An 18,062-nucleotide genomic window follows, 5' to 3' on the forward strand; every position below is an offset into this window, starting at 1 on the left:
GAGGAAAAAAATCACAAAGTGGGCTGGAAAAAAAAGCACATGTGCAGAAAATACAGATTTATTGTATTTATTTTTGCATTTTATCAATTAAAGGTTTGGAAACACTGCTCTTACTTGTGGAAATTAGAAGTAGTCAATTAATATATGTATTTTATTTGTGTCGGTGTAGAGCGTAGTGTTGGTGCATCTATGTTGAACTTTATTGCTCTTAATATCAAAGTCAAAGTCCATCATCTATAATATTTATCCAACAACATCATAGTAGGACGATAGAGCACCTCAAACCCAGCCATCGTGCAGCCTTGGACTTTCTGCAGTGATGTGGAGCACTGTTCAAATTCTACTTCCTGGTAGATACCAATGAGGAAATGTTCTGCAAACTTGGACATGAGACACCACAGAGGATCTGCTTTATTGTCTCTGACCTCGCCATAAATCTGTGTTTGTGATTGGCGGCAGCTGTGCCATATCATTTGAATGAGAGGCCAGATCAGATGTGCACGGTTGATATGAAAATAATAATTAACCTCAGATAGCCATATTGTCATAAATCCGGGCCTCTGTGAGACCAATCTGAAAGACCTGGCTTAACCCCCACTCTTCAATCATTGACTTACTCCCATCACATAAAACTTAGACACATAAACTGCACTTACATGACGCCACTGCTCGCTGTCGCCTCGCTCACACAGTAATGCCCGTTTCGACAAACATGAACCCTCTGAGGCCATGGGGTTGGTGCATATATTTGGGATTTTCTATGGAAATTTCTATCTATAAGTTTTAAGTTGACGCTTTATTTTTTTTTAATCAACAGAACAGCGGAAGAAATACTCCAACTCCAACTTCATTACGCAGGAGACCTCACAGTATCATGTGGAGGTAAGCCATTTGACGTTTGAGTGCCTGTATTTTTGAAGTTTAGTGTTTAATTATTTACTATATGCAATTCATTTCAAGTTCAGTGATTTTCAATTAGTAAAGAGACAGGGCTCACCGTCACCCAAGGATGACAAGTCGTGAGCCAAACCAGGATTTAATCTGGCATAAACATTACCTATTCATGTATTGTTTTTTCTTTTATTTCAAGACTATTAACATTGTATGTTCTCCTTGAAGGCGTTCATTTATAAATCAACACAAATAGCATTATGTTAAAAAAAATTACATACAGTAAATTCTTCAAAATAGCTGCCCTTTTGACAGTCACCAGAAATACTTTTCACTTCACAGGACTGTTGAATGAGAGCTCTTTGAGAAAATGCCAAGAATAAAGGGTTGCAATTTTGAAGAATTTAATTAAGAAATGAATTATTTCACCCTTTTTTGTTTCCTACATAATCCCATGTGTTCATTCATGGTTTAATGAAAATCGTAGAGTGTTAATGTTGAAAATAAAGAAAAGCTACTATATAAAAAGTGTTTCCAAACTTTTGACTGATAATGTGTAATGTAGATTGCTGTTTTATTCCACAGATTATTGTTGATATAAGCTTTAAATATGCCTACAGCTGAAATCATGATCCAAACCACCCATCAACGGCACTTTTTTTTTGCTTGTGGCCCACTGAAATTGCTTCTGCAACCTACTCATTTGTTTCCATTTTATGTTTATGTTTTGAATTTTTATATATTTTTAAATGAAGTTTAAACACAAGCAGAAAACTGATTTATTAAACAGTGTTCCATTTTATGCACCTTGAGAAACTGCTCTTAAAACACGTCTGTTTGCGATTCAAGTTCATCTGCTTTTGCGATTGGTGTTTTATACTTTTTATGTTCATGTTTACTAAACCGCAAGCGTGAACAGACGCAAAACTAAGATGTCAGATGTTGTTTCAAGGTGTGAATGTGTGGAACTGTCTGGAGGATGAGCTTAAGTCCAGTTTTTTTTCTTTTTTCTTTTCTTGTTAAAGAACATTCTCTTTGTACCTCAGTGTGAACACTGTAGTTTGTGAAAAGGGAAGGCAAAAGCAAAGCCTCAGCCTGAAGCTTAACAAAATGAACTAGACCAAACTTGAATTATTATTGTGTCATTGCCATCTCTACAAAACAAGACATAAGTAAACCAGGGAAGTCGACACTGAGCAGTTGGTCAGAGGGACCCCCCCTGGGCCAACAGACTCATAAAGCCTCGTCCTTTTAATGCATCCCACAGAACAGGATACAAAGATCATCCATAAAGTTATAAGATAGGGTCGCTGGGTGAGGGCTTGTTGAGTGGGGGCAAAAAAAATGTAGTAGAGATGGGAATGACAACAGGGAAACAGCAGGACCAAAAGGGAATTACAATAGACTAAAATATGCCTGCCCCTACGCAAGTCAAACGCGTGATAAAAATGTAAATAATTTCGAACTTTATAATTAGAAACAACACAAGATTACTATTGGAACCAATATTAGTAAGAACTACAGTGTATACCTGTGATTAATCTCGAATTAAGCAAGATTAATGACGTAGTAATTCTTTTTAGACTTCGTCTTACCAAGTGTTCTGTTTATTTTGGTTCATTCTACAAACATCTGTAACAAATGTACAAAGCTGCTGTGTTATGTATTTAAAACTCTTCATGGCAAATTTTGTGTGAAGCTTAAAACTGATGATTGTATCGTTAACAATCTGTATCTGTTTAGCTCAGGAAGGACTTGACTCAAAAGTCAATGTGATCTAGACCCAATAATTGATTATGTTATGTAAATGTACATTGAATTGAATATGGGGTCGGCACTTATAAGCTTATTGCTTCAGCCGACTCCATTTTGAGCATCCACACTGTATGAATTTTGGAAGATAAGATGAATGTAAAATTGCTCATATAAATTTGTGCACTTCTGAACACATAAACTAAAAAAAAAACTAAACAATGGAATCAGAACGGCTTTTATTGCCATTGTCAGTGGACAGGTGCACAAACTAGGAATTTTCTTTGGTTCAGTTGTGTAACATGAAACATAAAACATTTAATATGAAGCTTTATATTGTTTGCCTGCATTTGAAGCACTTTGAACACATAGCGTGGTTGATAATGTGCTGTATAAATAAAGCTGACCTTGATCTTGTATCGATAAACAATATTTTTGTATTTCAACAGAACCACCTGGCCACAATAGTGTCTGTCGAGGGCAAATGTTGTCCGCAGGCAATTCTAATTGTTAACCAGTGCTGTAGAGAAATAAGGGATTACGAGTATTTGTCGACTAAACTAGGCCGCTGTGTTTACAGTATAAATAGTGGTCTTTGGTGCAGCCCATAACAGAGATCCAGTCTGCAAAGTGAGGGACTGAGCTTGACCATATGTAACTGCTGGTTTTAACGTTCTCATAAGGAAACGACTTTCTTTTATCAGTGTTTTACTGACCTTTTTATCTCTTCCTCATTGGTTTGTTCATAAAGATTTTTTTTCATTTTGTGTCATTTCAAAGTCCTTCATGCAAAAAAACTTTGGGACCATTGATAGGGCTGTGCCAGTCCACAGCCAATCCTGTGGCAGCTCGTTGTCTGGAGTGGAGGTCAGGCTTTGGAAGAATAACAAGGAACTCTTTCTGTTATTTGAAACAATACAAGAAAACATTTAATCAAAAAATCGAGATTGATCAATATCAGCATTTTTTTGTGCTATTGCCCAGCCTTTCTGATAGTTTACATTTTAATGATAGAAGGATCAAGACAAATCACATAGATAGGAAGAACCTGTTTCACTATTAGCCTCTTTCATTGTTGTTGACTTACACTTACGCTTTCAAAAAGAGCCTCACGTTTGTCCTGAAAGTTTAAGTATTGCCAGATATGTTGGCCAAGATTTGATATAATCAGATATATTGCTGTCTCATTCGTGGACAGGAGGGTGTTTAGCGTACTTGCCTTTTAATAGATTTAGTAAATGTAAAAGTACATCCCTTCTCTGTCAACACGAATTTCCAACAATCATTGATAACCAGGAAAAAATTTACTAGATTAAGGCTGTGTAAAGCTAGTGCAGGAGGTGGAGTAGCTTAATCAAAAGGTCAAAAAAAGTCTGAGGCACTCTGAGAGCACCTGCTTGTTGGCCTTCTACTACTACATGGACCGTCAGAAGCACTCACATTTCCTGCTTTCAATCATTGATAACCGTATGTGATTGACGTTTATCCACAGCCGATTATGAAATGTCTAATACATGACTGTCTTTATCCCAGCACCTCTCCACGTTCATCATGGACAAGAGCGAGTCCATTGCTACAGTGGATGACGCCGTAAAGAAGCTGGTTCTGCTGGACACTAAAGACAAGATCTGGACTCAGGAGATGCTGCTGCAGGTGACCGACCAGGCTGTGAGGCTGCTCGACTGTGACACGCAGGTACGCACTGAGCAGGGACCCAAACTAAAGTCACTGAAACGGAAAGCATTTGATCTGGTCTTAACTTTTAATTTCACTTTGGTTGTTTGGGTGTCATTGATTTTATTAGCCTTCGAAGTCAAGAGATTTATAACGGTTGCTGAAGCAGAAAAACAGTTTGTAAATCAGCAAAGACGCAGATATCAAGGTGTCAAACAGACAAATAATTGCAGTGTCCAAATTACCCCTGGCTCCTTTAGGGCCAGAAAAAGAAAACATTAGGAGAAAAGAGAAACCTTAAGGAGAGACCCCTCCCCAATGAACAGACAGCCGACAGATGAGCCCAGGTCTGATGGAAGTCCAGGATTGATGATTGTGGAGCATCCGGTCCTTGCTGGAGCTTCAGGGACACATCTAGAAAGGAAGGTCTGGGGTCCGCAGGTCGCTCAGATATTGATGAGATTGTTTTGTCATCATTGTGGTATTGAGCAGCCAGCGGTGACACTCCCTCACCCTTAGCTAAGTTGTGAGGGAGTCGTAGTTCCTGCCTGTTGCTGAAAGTTGATGTTGTTGTATTTGTAGGAGGAGCTGGAGAACTTCCCCATGTCCACCATCGTCCTGTGTCAGCCCGTACTCAACCAGACCCGGTACCCCTCTGTGCTGCTGCTCGTGTGCCAGGACCGAGACCAACACCACCCAGACGTGCACTTCTTCCACTGCGACCAAGTGGAGGTATGGGTCACTTTGTATCCAATTAGTTGCTTTGTTGACGCTAACTGTTTCAGATCTTAAATTGGCATTGGCTCCATGGAACATAGGAGAGCATTCAAGCTTGGTGGAATCATTCTTTGTAGAGTCTGTGTTTCCTGTTATCACGTAAGAAACTGCTGTCATTCTCCGCATGTTCCATTCACAGACGCTTGTCATATAACTTTTAATCAAGCAAATATTCCTGTTAATATCTTGTATATTTGACAATAACAGTTAAGTTACCTTAGCTTTAGAGATTAGAACATAGCTGAGTGCAGCCCTTGCTCATAGTGGTGATGGTGTAGATAACTTTAAGCTGGGGCTGCCCAATGTATGTATTGCAAAATAATTGTTAGAAGCCGCAATGTAACGCAAAATCACTATTCATTAATATTGTTGTTGCAACATTACAGTTATTTATAAAATGCTCTTGTGTGGATTAATTATTAGTTCAACATATGCCATGTTGATTTTTCTGATGAGTGGAGCTGTCCTTGTCCTCAGGCTGAAATGGTCTATGCTGACATCGACAGTGCCATCGGGGACAACAAACACGGCAAAAAAATGAGGCTTCAGACGCTGAAGTAAGAACACCTGAACTGGTGTCTGATGGGTAGATGGTTAGTTAATGTGATTCATGTGATGCTCTTTCAGGGTGAACCAGGAGAAAATGAAGCGGCACAGAGAAACTATCCTTCCCCCTTCAGAGAAGAACCAGACCCCTGCAACCAAAAGTCGCGTGGCAGCCCCCAACACTTACGGTCAGCACATTCACTAAGCCTTGTGTTAGACATTAGTTTCATTTTGTTTTGTTTGTGTTAAATCAAAAACAGACAGAAGACCTTCAGGGTCGAGTGAGCCTGAGTCTCGAGAAAACCTGGCCCAGCTCATTGAGAAGGATGTGGTGAGTTTGTTGTCCTCAGCTCCACACAGGTTTGTCAGACTTCTTTAAAACTGAACTGTGTTCCTCAGCAAATCCTCAACTGTGCCCTGGACGACATTGAGATCTTTGTGGCACGGCTGCAAAAGGCTGCAGAGGCCTTCTCTCAGCTCAACCATCGCAACAAGAGTAAGAAGAACAAGAAGAAAGCTCCAGCAGGTCTGTAGCTTTCTTCTTCTCTGCTCAGTGACTGAGATGGTCTGTATGTTTCTCACTCTGTATTTGTTTCCCTGGTCCGGACGCTCTCATGTATCTGTGGACTGCCTCTGCAGTAATGTTTATTTAAGCTGTGGTATTATTACTTCAAACACTGCTCATATTAATACTTAATATTTGCCAGAGTTTATGTTTCTATACTATGTGCAGCCACTGAGGCATGGACTGAAATGTTGTATGGATAACATAACATAGAGAAGGCCTCACAAGTCCTTCTCAGAGTAATAATATTACTGTGCAGCTGAATGGTGTGTTTTAACAATGTTGTGTTTGCTGTGTGTATATTTCATTTATAATGGAGGCCATTATTTAATGGCCATTATTTAACACTTTGAAAAGATTCACATGTTTCAGCGAAACGCTTTCTCAACTTTGCTCCAGTCATCACCCAATAACACAAGATCTCAAGATGTGATAGTGAAAATATTGCTCTTTATTTGGGACTTGTTAAAACCAATGAGCACTCAGGTTCAAAAGTTGAGAAACGCAGCTTGAATCTTTCTCAACTATTCATTCTTTGCCCCAACCCAAACATTACGAAATGTAAAATCCTGAGCAGAAACTGAAACTCTCACTTTGTGTTATCTGTGTACTGTATAGTTCTATCATTTTCAATGTACGGTGTAAGTCACCTGACTGTTCACGTATGGAGAGTAATGTGATGTGCTTTTGTTGGTTGCAGAGGGAATGCTGACATTACGGGCCAAGCCTCCATCAGAGGCAGAGTTCATAGACAGCCTACAGAAACTAAAGCTGGCCCTCAATCTTTTGGTAAGACCATCCAAATTCAAGCCAACTTCAACCCTTCTTCCTGCTCCTCTTCCTCACTCTGTCCATGTGCCCTCCACAGGCCAAACTGAAGAAACACATCCAGAACCCTAATGCCTCTGAGCTGGTCCACTTCCTGTTTGGCCCTTTGGAGCTGGTGAGTAGCATCCCAAACACACATGACAGATGAAGGGACAATAACCGTAACAGTACACAGAGCCCGAGCGCCTTTGTCGCCCGAGCCTCGAGCTGTTTGACCAGAAAACAGTGTGTCGTTTGAAGTGTGCCACAGGACAATTCATGTCGCTTTGAATCTGTTATTCCTTTGAACGTGTGTGTTTTTGTCGCCGTAGCTGCTGCTCTTTTACAAAAAAGGTAAAGAATGGATGGCTATACAGTAATTGGTTTGTTGTCAAGAGTTCCAGTAATTTTGCTGTGGAAAAAGATGAGAGAACAATATTAAAATGTTAACCCAGTAAGGTCAGTCAGGAAAATGTATTCTTGCTGCAGTACAATTATTGCCATTATTACAAAAGATGGTCCAGTAGTGTTGGTTGGTGGTAGTTCGAGTGGTCAGTGGTTCAGATTGGCAACCTCGTTTTCCATCAGTCTACCCCAGGGCAGCTGTGGCCACTTTGGTAGCTTACCAACCACCTCCTGCTCCGTCGACTGATCCAAAGATTTGCTGTATTATTTCATAACAACATGAAATGGGTTGGTTCTGACAGAGTCATGTTCTGGGTTCTAGACTTGTGTAGCAGCTTCAGGACCTTCCTTCAATCTATAATGAGATGAGAATCCAGGACCAAAATAAGAAATATTAATTTAACTATAAGCAAGTTACACTTTGACGCAGTTATAGTATGGTATGGTGTGTTTTTTGTTTAGACCGGGACAGAGCACAATTTAACATTGACCAAAAGGAAAGATGCATTGTACCAGGTTATAGCAAAAATGCTCATTTCCACCTGTAGTCCCTGGGCAGGTTGATCTTACAATATGTATTATCGATATCTAGCATTAGCTCAGAGTTCTGTACACTCAAAACCATCAACTGTCATTTTTACTTACTTTACTTTAACAGTTCATATTTAGAATTTCTCTCAGGGCTGTTACTTCTGGACATGCCTCAGACATGCACTGTGATCTGACTTTTGTTTTAAACATAAATGAATGACAACAGATCAATTCTAATATAAATATTAGAATTGATATATCTAAGGTTTTAGATATATTCCAACCCTAAAATGGCTTCAATACATTTGGAGTGACCTGTTCATAAGAAACAGGTGTAAGAGCATGGGCCGTATGGGCCGGAGACCTTTGGACGCAGAATGATAAGACTCAGATAAACAGGGCTTTAATGACCAAATGTCGGTGTCGGGCTGCGCAACATGTTGCCAGATTATTGGCAATGCAATATTAGGTGACGCAATATCCATCCATCCAAAGGCAACTCATTGAGAGCTTGCATAACTTAGAAATGTTCAAAGGTAATTTATTTTCTTTTTAGGCTTGACCTGACATAGCATTTTAGTGTTTAGTCTTATTTTGACACTATTTGATGAAAATAACTTTGTGGTGGTTTAGTTTTCTTTTATTGAGTTGACAATATTCAAGACAGTTTTCTAATATCTCAAAGTTTTTCTCATATGGTGCCTGATTCAGTGTACATGGTTTTGTGTTTGTGTGCTGTGGCGCAGGTGTTGCAGAGCTGTGGCAGTCCAGATCTGGCCCGTTCTGTCGTTTCTCCGCACCTGTCCCGAGACACAGTGGACTTCCTGAGAGGCCACCTGACTCCCAAAGAGATGACCATCTTTGAGCTGCTGGGAGACGGCTGGACCAAACCCCGGTACTTCCCACAATCATAATCATTTCGTGCGCATTATCAGCGTGTGCAAATGTAAACGTTTTTGAATTGCGTTTGTTCTGAACACCTCAGAGCAGACTGGCCCCCGGACGAGTGTGGCCCGCCTTACTACCCTGTGTTCCGTAACGGCGTTGAGTTCCCGATGGATCACTTCAGGACGGCCCCGTGGGAGACTGAGAATCTCTTGGATCTAGGGCCCCCACCTGGAATGAACTACGGGAGGCCCCCAGCTGGTGTAAACTCACATTATTATCACACCTTGTTTGCTGCTGTCCTGCAGTTATTTATTATATAAGCTTTTTGTGAGTGTCAGTCTCAACTACTTCAGTATATTAGTATAGCCATATTTATTGTTTTTAAAAGGTAATGCTTGTGAGATGTGTGTCTTGGCAACCAAAAATCTGTGGATAATCAGAACCAAAATAAAAAACGTAAACGTAAAGGAATTTTACCCTAGATCTAAATCATTCTTATTATATATTCCGCAAAAACAAACAAACATCTTAAATACCCTACCTTTTATGTAAAAAATAAATAAAACAGAATCAAAGATTGAGATTGATGCCAGTAGGGATCTTATCTTTGTAATGTTGCCCATTCCTCCCTTATCACGACTAAACTTTTTATCTATTTTTTACAGTTTTATCCAACAACACATTCGCCTGGATCTTCAAATGGGTAAGTGCAAACATAAAGGAAAGTTTACATGATCTTTACAGCAACAAGGGTTGCACAATGTTATGCCTTGTGCAAATGTGATGACGCAATATCGATAGTCAGTGTGATTGCAAGAAGGCACAATTTACAGTGCCTCTCGAAAGTATTCATACACCTTGAACTTTTGCACATTTTGTCATGTTTACAACCCTAAACATAAAGATATTATTTTTATTTTTTTACTGAACATTCACACACAAGTAACAGACAGCTGTGAAGTGAAAGCAAAATGATACATGATTCGGTTATTTTTCAAAAAATAGAAAAGTGAAAAGTGGGGCGTGCATTATGTATCATTTTGCTTTCACTTCACAGTTGTTTGTTACTTGTGTGTGAACGTTCAGTAAAAAAATCAAAATAAAATCTTTATGTTTAGGGCTGTAAACATGACAAAATGTGCAAAAGTTCAAGGTGTATGAATACTTACGAGAGGCACTGTATCGCCGAATAACGGTGTGTGTTTTTTTATTCCATTGTGCAAACTAATGTTCCTTGTCTAAATGTTTCTTTTTTTAAACTTTGCCTTTACAGATCTCACTCACGGAAATATGCCAAAATCCTGTACTCTTTTGTAGCCAGAAATGCCAATGAGCTGTCAGTGCTGCAGGATGAAGTTCTTGAGGTATCCATGCTGCTTCTCGCTAGATGGTTGTAGTGACTGGTGTGGTCTGATGCCCGTGTCTTTGCAGGTTATTGAAAGTGACAAACAGTGGTGGAAGCTGAGGAATCGCAGTGGGCAGGTCGGGTTCGTGCCCTTTAACATCCTGGACGTGGTGGATGAGTCTGAGGGGCAGGGGAGAACTACAGTAAGTGGTAACAATGTGGCAACTTGTGATCGTAAAACACACTGGGACCGATCTTCTGTCTGGCGTAACAACAGACGAGGCTGGTGTCTTGCATGCACACACCTGCGGCGCCAGTGTCTGTTTATGGCTAGGGGGCGTCGCTTAGAAAGAAGAGGTCCACTGTGTGCTAGAGTGCTCTCACATGGCAAGCGACAAACTTCATTTAAAGGGGCTAGATGCAAGTTAGCCATTTTATACTCACTACTGCCACCTCAGGTCATACGTGTAGCTGCACCTTCTATATTAAAGCAGTACTAAGTAACTTATTTACCTTAATAAATCCTTTCCGTAGTCCCTGTGGGGGTAATACAAGTGTTTATGGGATGATTGGAGGGTCTTTCATCTCCCCCTGGTGTCTCTGGCCAGAAAAACATGTTTGCAACTTGACTGCCCCCGGTGCGGAGAAAGCAATACACACTAATGGAATCACAAAGAAGAAGCTAATATGCTAACGGGCAAAGCTAACTGCGGGCTAACGTCACTTTAAACAGTATTTACAGCCAAGTTTGAGTGAAAAAAAATATTTCCGTTGTATAATTGGATGCACAGTAACCCTCTCTCCCTTCGCCTTTCCTGTCAGCGTAGTGTTTACTCTCCAAGACAATTAATAAATTAAAAAATCGTAACTTGCTACTACACCTGCAGTTGCGCTTATGGCCTCTAGGGGGAAGAGTTACTTAGTACTGCTTTAAGCTCGTGCATGACGGCACTTCGGACCTGAATTGACACCTTTTTGAGTGACAGTGCAGGATTTTAGAGGCAGTTGTGGTGAACAGGTCTGGGCTAGGACATTGTTGAAACATGTAGGGGGAGGAAAATACTTCATTTTAACATTGTTAAACTCCGTATAGTCCCTTTAAGTTCAGTTCAACCCTGTCCTTGAGAGAAAGAGGATGAGAGAATAGCCCCAATGGCCCACATGCTCACTCACTCAAACACACTCTCATTACATCCTTCCTGGCCTATTGTACATGTTTTTGATGAGAGGGGAAACTGAGTCACCGTGCCTCCCTCATGACTAATATCTCTGTAATTAAAAGCTTCAACGCCTTAGTTAGATGCTGTAGTAAATATTTTTTCCTACAGCTTCCAAAAGGTGTGACATATTTAAACCTCACAGACGTCATTGTCGTCTGATGAAAGGACTTAAAGCCGCACGATTAGTCTGGAAAATTTGTTGATCCAGTTTGTTGCAGGTTGCAAATGATTCCTTACACCTACGCCACCTTTGCTCTCCAGTGTTTACTGAACAGAGCCATTTTGGCCAGGTATTATGCCCACATCTCACTTTAAAACAATGCATAGTCAGCTCCTCATAGACACAATCACGCTATCATTTTCAAAGGTAGTTCTCCTAAACATGAATGATAGAGGCCAATGTCTAAAACCCAAAGTGCAAGACAATTAGGCTGATATAATAAAAAAAAGCATTGTTTCACGTGTGTTGTTGTATCTTTTTACGATGAAGGAATAAGGAAGTGTAAGACATAATGAAATCCTCTCCTAAGTCAGCCAGCGTGATGAGAGTAAAGGTCAGAGCGCTGCGCTGAGAGCTGTAGTGAGAGTGGACACGCCCTGCTGCAGTTTCACATTCATGCCTCTGGCTTACGCACAAAAATGTTCAAAGACAAACCAGTTTTTAAAATAATAGATACCGTACTGTCTGTGTTCTGCAGGGTTACATGCCACCGCTGAGTCCGAAGGGTCCGATGAGTCCGATGGGTCCGATGGGTCCGATGGGTCCTTTGCACAATCCCACAAGTAAGTCGAAAATGGGAATCCTAAAGTTCCAATCAGGGCTGTGCAATTTATGAATTTTTAATCCACTTGTGAGCAAATCTATGGTCACTCTTAACTCTCAGCATGGTGCTTTTAAATCAACTGATCAGCATCCTGCCCTTGCACTCTAAGCACATTGAAATAGAATTGAAATGTTTGAGTGAAGAGGACACATTGCAGGAAAAAAAATAAAAATTCAGGTTTCGGGCCAGTTTGGTCTCTTAACATATACACTTTTACCTGAAATAAATACAATAAATACAGTCTCCACAATAATGTATTAATTACTGTAATGATTTTATGATTCTCCTTAGATTTATATGGGAAATTGTTGATTAAAAGGCCGTTTTCTATATTTTTAGATAGATTTTTCTAATTTAGTTTCTGGACTGATTTATTGTGCTTTGAACTCCAGTAAACAAGGCAAAATTTGATTATTTTTGTCTCAGTAGAGTCTGCTCCATTCAGACACTATATAGAAAATCTCCTCTTTGTATCTAATATGTCAATAATGTAAACCCGTCTCATTGAACCCTTTCATTAAAGGGGCTAGATGCAAGTTAGCCATTTTATACTCACTACTGCCACCTCAGGTCATACATGTAAATGCACCTTCTATATTAAGCTAGTGCTTGATGGCACTTTGGACGAATTAACACCTTTTTGAGTGACAGTGCAGGATTTTAGAGGCAGTTGTGGTGAATAGGTCTGAGCTCATTCTACACATTAGGACATTGTTGGAACATGTAGGGGGATGAAAATACAGAATTTTAACATTTTTAAACTCTGTATTGTCCCTTTAAAAGTATTTTTTTTTTGGATATTGTTGCAGTCATGGACGAGGTGAATAATGAGTTGTTGATAAAAATAACAGCGAACAAACCGCAGCCTGTAAAGAAGATCCACGTGCCACCGAAGTCTCTGGTCCCTCTGACGCTTGAGTGCAGCCAGGAGCAGGTCGTCGTCTGGCTCAAGTCCAAAGGCTTCACCAAACCGTGAGTCCGGCCACGCTGTTTCAGACAATAATCGTATATCGCAGTAAAATTAAAATTGCAATATGAAAGGATGGCGTTTGAAAATAAAAGCCTACACCCTGAGATCAGAATCCGTGTACCTTTCGATCATTAGTTATTCCGTTTCAAAATAAAATCAGAAAAACTAATTATGTGGTTGTTTTATTGTATTTCCATTTTCTAAATTAAATTGGAAAGGCAAAAAATTCTAGATAAAATATCGACCCATTTCTTTGCTCTGCAGTGGAAACAAACACTGCTAAAACAACTTCCGTTATTTTGTTCACTTCTGCTTCGGTTTGATTTGCTACTGGAAATGATGAGTAACTTTTTCTCTGCCTCTCTCTCCCTCGCGCAAGAGGGAAACAAAAACAAACTTAAGCAAAAGAGGTCGAGCTTCAACGCATCTCCTCTGTAACCGTTGTTTATTATGTCATTATGACTTTTATTTCTCAAACTCGTTGCTGCTCACTTTGAGCTCCTGCTGCAGCAGCAGCCGAGGTGACCGGGGCGGAGGAGGAGGAGGCAGTGCGCGGTGATGTCGCTTCGGAGGCGGCCAAGAGCGGAGCTGAGCGAACAGGTGCAGATGTGAGTGTCGGGGCTCCTGCACCCGCCTCACTCACGGACTCCACGCGCCTTTTTCTCTCCCATGGCCCGGGAGAGCTGGTGCCTGGAGCGTTCGGGAGCTCTCTCTCTCTCTCTCTGTTTCCCCAGAGCCGCGCTCTAAAACCCTTTCCCGTCGTGCATTCCCAAACTGTCCCTCTGCCACTCCTCTCTCCGTCCACCCCACTTCAGCAGTGACTTTTGTTTTGCAAAGTAATCATGCACAACTAAAGTGACGAAGAGGAATAAAAAAATATATAATAACGCACATACCCGTCGCTATGGGCGGGCCATAGGGGGCCGTGCCCGTCCCCCAAGATGCTTGTGCCCCCCAGACACAGATGTGTTGCAGTCTACGTGATACGCAGGTATACGCCGTATAACCACGAGAAGCCACTACAAACTGGGCAAAGATAGGCTACGTATCACTGTTACTTTTGCGCTTTCTGCCTGATTAGAAACCAGCCCAAACTCCACAACAAGTAACTATTTCCTCCCCTGACACCGAGAGAGGGCAGTTCATCCCTCTCTCTCTATCTCTGGCACGGTTCCCTCTAAGCTGCGCTTGGCTCCCGTACTGTCTGGGCACAAAATAAAATATAGCTGAGGGGGGGGGGGGGGGGAGTGTGGGGGGAGTGTGGGGGTACAGGCGCTCGTTCTACAGCCCCAGAGTCCGGTCGTTTTCCACACTCAGAAACGTGTTTTCGTTGCATCGGCGCATTATTCTGCACAGATGCGAGGCCCAGCTCATTCAGCTTTTGAAAAGGACCTCACTCTCATGAATTCAAGTTTGAGTAGAAGGATGTGTTGATGATGAGGTTCAACTCAGAGAAACGCCACCTGCAACTGTACTGACGTTTCCGCCAGGAGGACTGTTGCAGCTGTAGTTGGTCTGGTCATATTTGCTGTTGATTATGTTTAATGTAATGATCAGTGTGCGCCAGGGCTACGTGAATACCATGTGAAAAATATGTACTTAATAGTAAATGTGCCCCCCGTGGATTTCATATGCCCCCCTTAAGACTGACGTCTGGCGACGGGACTGATAACGCGTGTGTCTCCTCCCGGCGCCTGCAGCTGCATTTCCCCGTGTTCGCGCTGCTTTCCACCGGCTTCAGTGTCGCTGCCACAGGGCCAGGACTGCACGACTCGCAAAAAATATCAACATGTTTGAAAACCTTGCGATCGTGCGATTTTCACTCGTACGTTCGTCGTGAGCAGCTCTTCGTGGCTCGTAGCCCCCTGTCCACTGCACGACAGAGACGCACAGTGTCTGCCCAGCTTTTTAAGGTTGTTTTCCAAGCAGAATCTCCTCACGGATATTTCTGAGCAACCATTCCCTCCGTGGTAATATAAAGCATCTCTGATCTCTGCATGTGTTGCCCAAGTTTTAAAAAGTATATGCATAAAACTTTCCAAACAAGTGTAGGGGCGGCTCTGAGCTGAGGTCTCTCCTCACTTCCGGTGTCGAAAACAATAATAAAACGAAATAATAGTAACGTCATAATTTTGGAGGGAATTAAAAACAACTAGAACCAAAACAAACACATTGACATTGACGTATTCAAGATTTCTTTTTCTAATTCAAGTTTAGAAAGGGAAAAAAACAAAAAAACAAATGGAAATGTTGTTTTTCTGATTTTATTTTGAAACGGAATAACTAATGATCGAAAGGTACACGGATTGATCAGGTCTTAATGGATGGTATTCTTGTATTAGTTTTGCAGTTCATATTTCAGTCTTATCTCAAACATAGCGATGGTTAACAATTGAATCATCACGGTTTTGACTTTGTCTCTCTTCAGTGCGTCTGGGACCAAATTGAAAATTGAAATATTTTTAAACTATGCTGCTAATATACTATAGCTATTGTATGTTTGATTTTGGCAAATAGGCACAAAACAAAACATTTACCATGATTCGAGTGGTCATAAAGTTTAACGATTATATTTTAATAATTCAAAGTCATGTGTATTATTCAAAAGAAAAACAAAAAAACAAGGCACTCCTCCCACATCATAATTCTCTATTTACATTTAAAAAGCCTTTATTGTGCTGGGCTGATGAGTAAGGAAAGCTTTAAAACACAATGCTGGTATCTTCCACGCGTATCGGCTCCAAACAAGCCAGATTTTAACACCAAACACCAAAGAGCACCTTCCCCACAATAACTAAATCTATCATTGACTTCCTGAGCACTTTGTCTAGTTTTGTTCATGTGTATTATTGTGTGGAGCATGTTTCTGACCTCTTCATTTTCTTTCGCAGGACGGTTGAGTGTCTGGGCATCCTGACTGGAGCTCAGCTGTTCTCTCTCAACAAAGAGGAGCTGAAGGAAGTGTGCGGGAATGAGGGGAACCGCGTGTTCAGCGTGGTGGCAGCGGAGAAGGACAAGCTCGAGGTCAGTGTGCATCACTGTGTTCAGTGCATAGACATGAGTATGCTGGTCATTTTGTAGTGACCTGAAGTAAAGGACATGGATGTCTTGACTGCACAGTTCTCCTCAATCACTAACATAAATAAGAAGCATTTTGACAATCCATGAACAAGATTGATACATAAAAGAATACAGGTGCAAAGTCTTTTATTGACTGTATAAATGGAAAAATTATGTAATTATTGTGGCGAAATTAACTTGCCACTTAAGCTGCCAGGGTTTTTAGCTGTAGTATGACATGTGCTTGGTTAAGTTGAGTGGTGAAAAGAATGTCCAGACTTGTAATAGGGCACCTATTAATCCACATTAATCCACATTATGTTGATAATAATCTATAATATCCACAGATTACAGACCACCAGACAAAGTAAAAAACTGTTAAGCTTTAGGGCCTGGCTAGTGTCCACATTTCCATAGAGCAAGAACTTTCCCACTAGTTTAATGCACAATACATGAAAAGAAGAGGTTTAACCTGTTGCTCGCTGTCCCCCTGATCAAGAGGTCAGGGTTTGCAAGTGTGATGTAAATTGTTTCCCTCACACAGATCTTAAAATCTTTTTTGAAACAAGAAGGTCTTGGCTTTCATATGAGGTATTACACTGGCATATAGGCTGTAAGTTCTCCAGTCAATATGCTTTGAGATTTGGACATAATTGGAGAAAATGACTCTAACCCTGAACCTAAGATGGCAGTAAACTGGTTAACTAAATGGATTTATCCTTAGGACAAAACTTAATGCGAAGGCTAAAATGGCCTCCACACTAATGATAATTTAGCTTTTTATCGAACGGTCATTGGGTGAATCGCACATGGCTCCAACATTTACAGTTAGCAGTACAAATACTTATACTTACTGCAAATCCCTGTGCAGACTTCTACAAACATATTCTGAGAGGCATCTGATTACATTAGTTGTGGAGTTTATACTCAAATGTTAATACTACCACATGTTAACGAATACATTTTACTAAATTTTTAAATAAACATTAGTTGTAAAATTTACTGTAGAAATAAATATATTGCTGATGCCACAAATGGGTGTATCATTAAAGGATAGATGTAAAAATCTCTATCCTTTAAGTAGTGTTTAGACCACTGTTATGTACAAACATCATCCATGAGGCCAGTGGATAAATGCTGGGCTGGACCCGATGTTGCTCACCCCTTGAATAAAACAAAGGAGACTATTATTTTAATGCATCTTTTTATTATGTTACATGTAAACCCAGCTGATCCAGCTGTTCAAGCCTCTGCAAACATGTTCTGCTTGGCTGCAGCGCCCTCTTGTGTCAGAATACATTTTGAACCCTGTCTCTGTGTCTGCAGCAATGCAGTGGGACCTCCGAGCTGCAGGAGGTCATGAAGAGGCAACAGGAGAAAATCAAATCCAGCTCCAAGGACTGAACCTGCCCACGAGAAAGACGCCCTGTACATTCTCACTGTATATTTATTTTGTATCGGCCTCCAGTGTTTCTGTAATTCTACGGTGTAAAAAATAATGATTGACGGTATGAGTCTGTGGAGTGGAGTGTGCACGTGACAGTCTGACAGATGTAATGTGCTCCATATTATCTATAAGTGTCTGAGCTGTTTACCTGATCGTAATGCAAACCCACATCTGTGCCACAATTAAACAATCTCTTATTTTTATTACCGTGTATCTGATTCTTTTAAAAGACTCATCGTTTTCCGCTATTAGGGATGCCTGAGTTTTGTTATTTCCTCTAATTGCATCCAAACAAAGAAATAAACAAGGCTAAATGAAGCTAAATAAAAAAAAATGACTTTCTGAAACATTTTGAAGTTA

At 40.7% G+C, this 18,062-nt stretch overlaps 1 protein-coding gene across 3 annotated transcripts in view; it reads left to right on the forward strand.

The window, feature by feature from the left end:
- Positions 1–17,996, forward strand: part of eps8l2 (EPS8 signaling adaptor L2) — a gene marked incomplete at its 5' end in the record, with an annotated part of 28,091 nt that extends 10,095 nt beyond the window's left edge. For all 3 annotated transcript variants that reach the window (XM_079568069.1, XM_079568068.1, XM_079568067.1), the window contains 18 exons: positions 818–882; positions 4,177–4,338; positions 4,900–5,049; positions 5,572–5,651; positions 5,722–5,828; positions 5,901–5,971; positions 6,040–6,166; positions 6,906–6,994; positions 7,074–7,148; positions 8,695–8,843; positions 8,934–9,096; positions 9,502–9,539; positions 10,110–10,200; positions 10,268–10,384; positions 12,100–12,184; positions 13,035–13,197; positions 16,087–16,219; positions 17,582–17,996. In XM_079568069.1, coding sequence (XP_079424195.1) covers positions 818–882; positions 4,177–4,338; positions 4,900–5,049; positions 5,572–5,651; positions 5,722–5,828; positions 5,901–5,971; positions 6,040–6,166; positions 6,906–6,994; positions 7,074–7,148; positions 8,695–8,843; positions 8,934–9,096; positions 9,502–9,539; positions 10,110–10,200; positions 10,268–10,384; positions 12,100–12,184; positions 13,035–13,197; positions 16,087–16,219; positions 17,582–17,659 — 1,943 coding nt within the window. In that variant the 3' untranslated portion in view covers positions 17,660–17,996. The remainder of the gene's footprint in view (positions 1–817; positions 883–4,176; positions 4,339–4,899; positions 5,050–5,571; positions 5,652–5,721; positions 5,829–5,900; positions 5,972–6,039; positions 6,167–6,905; positions 6,995–7,073; positions 7,149–8,694; positions 8,844–8,933; positions 9,097–9,501; positions 9,540–10,109; positions 10,201–10,267; positions 10,385–12,099; positions 12,185–13,034; positions 13,198–16,086; positions 16,220–17,581) is intronic.
- Positions 17,997–18,062: the final 66 nt, after the last annotated feature.

Source organism: Gobius niger (genome assembly GCF_951799975.1).
Source record: "Gobius niger genome assembly, chromosome: 12".
Classification (NCBI taxonomy): domain Eukaryota; kingdom Metazoa; phylum Chordata; class Actinopteri; order Gobiiformes; family Gobiidae; genus Gobius; species Gobius niger.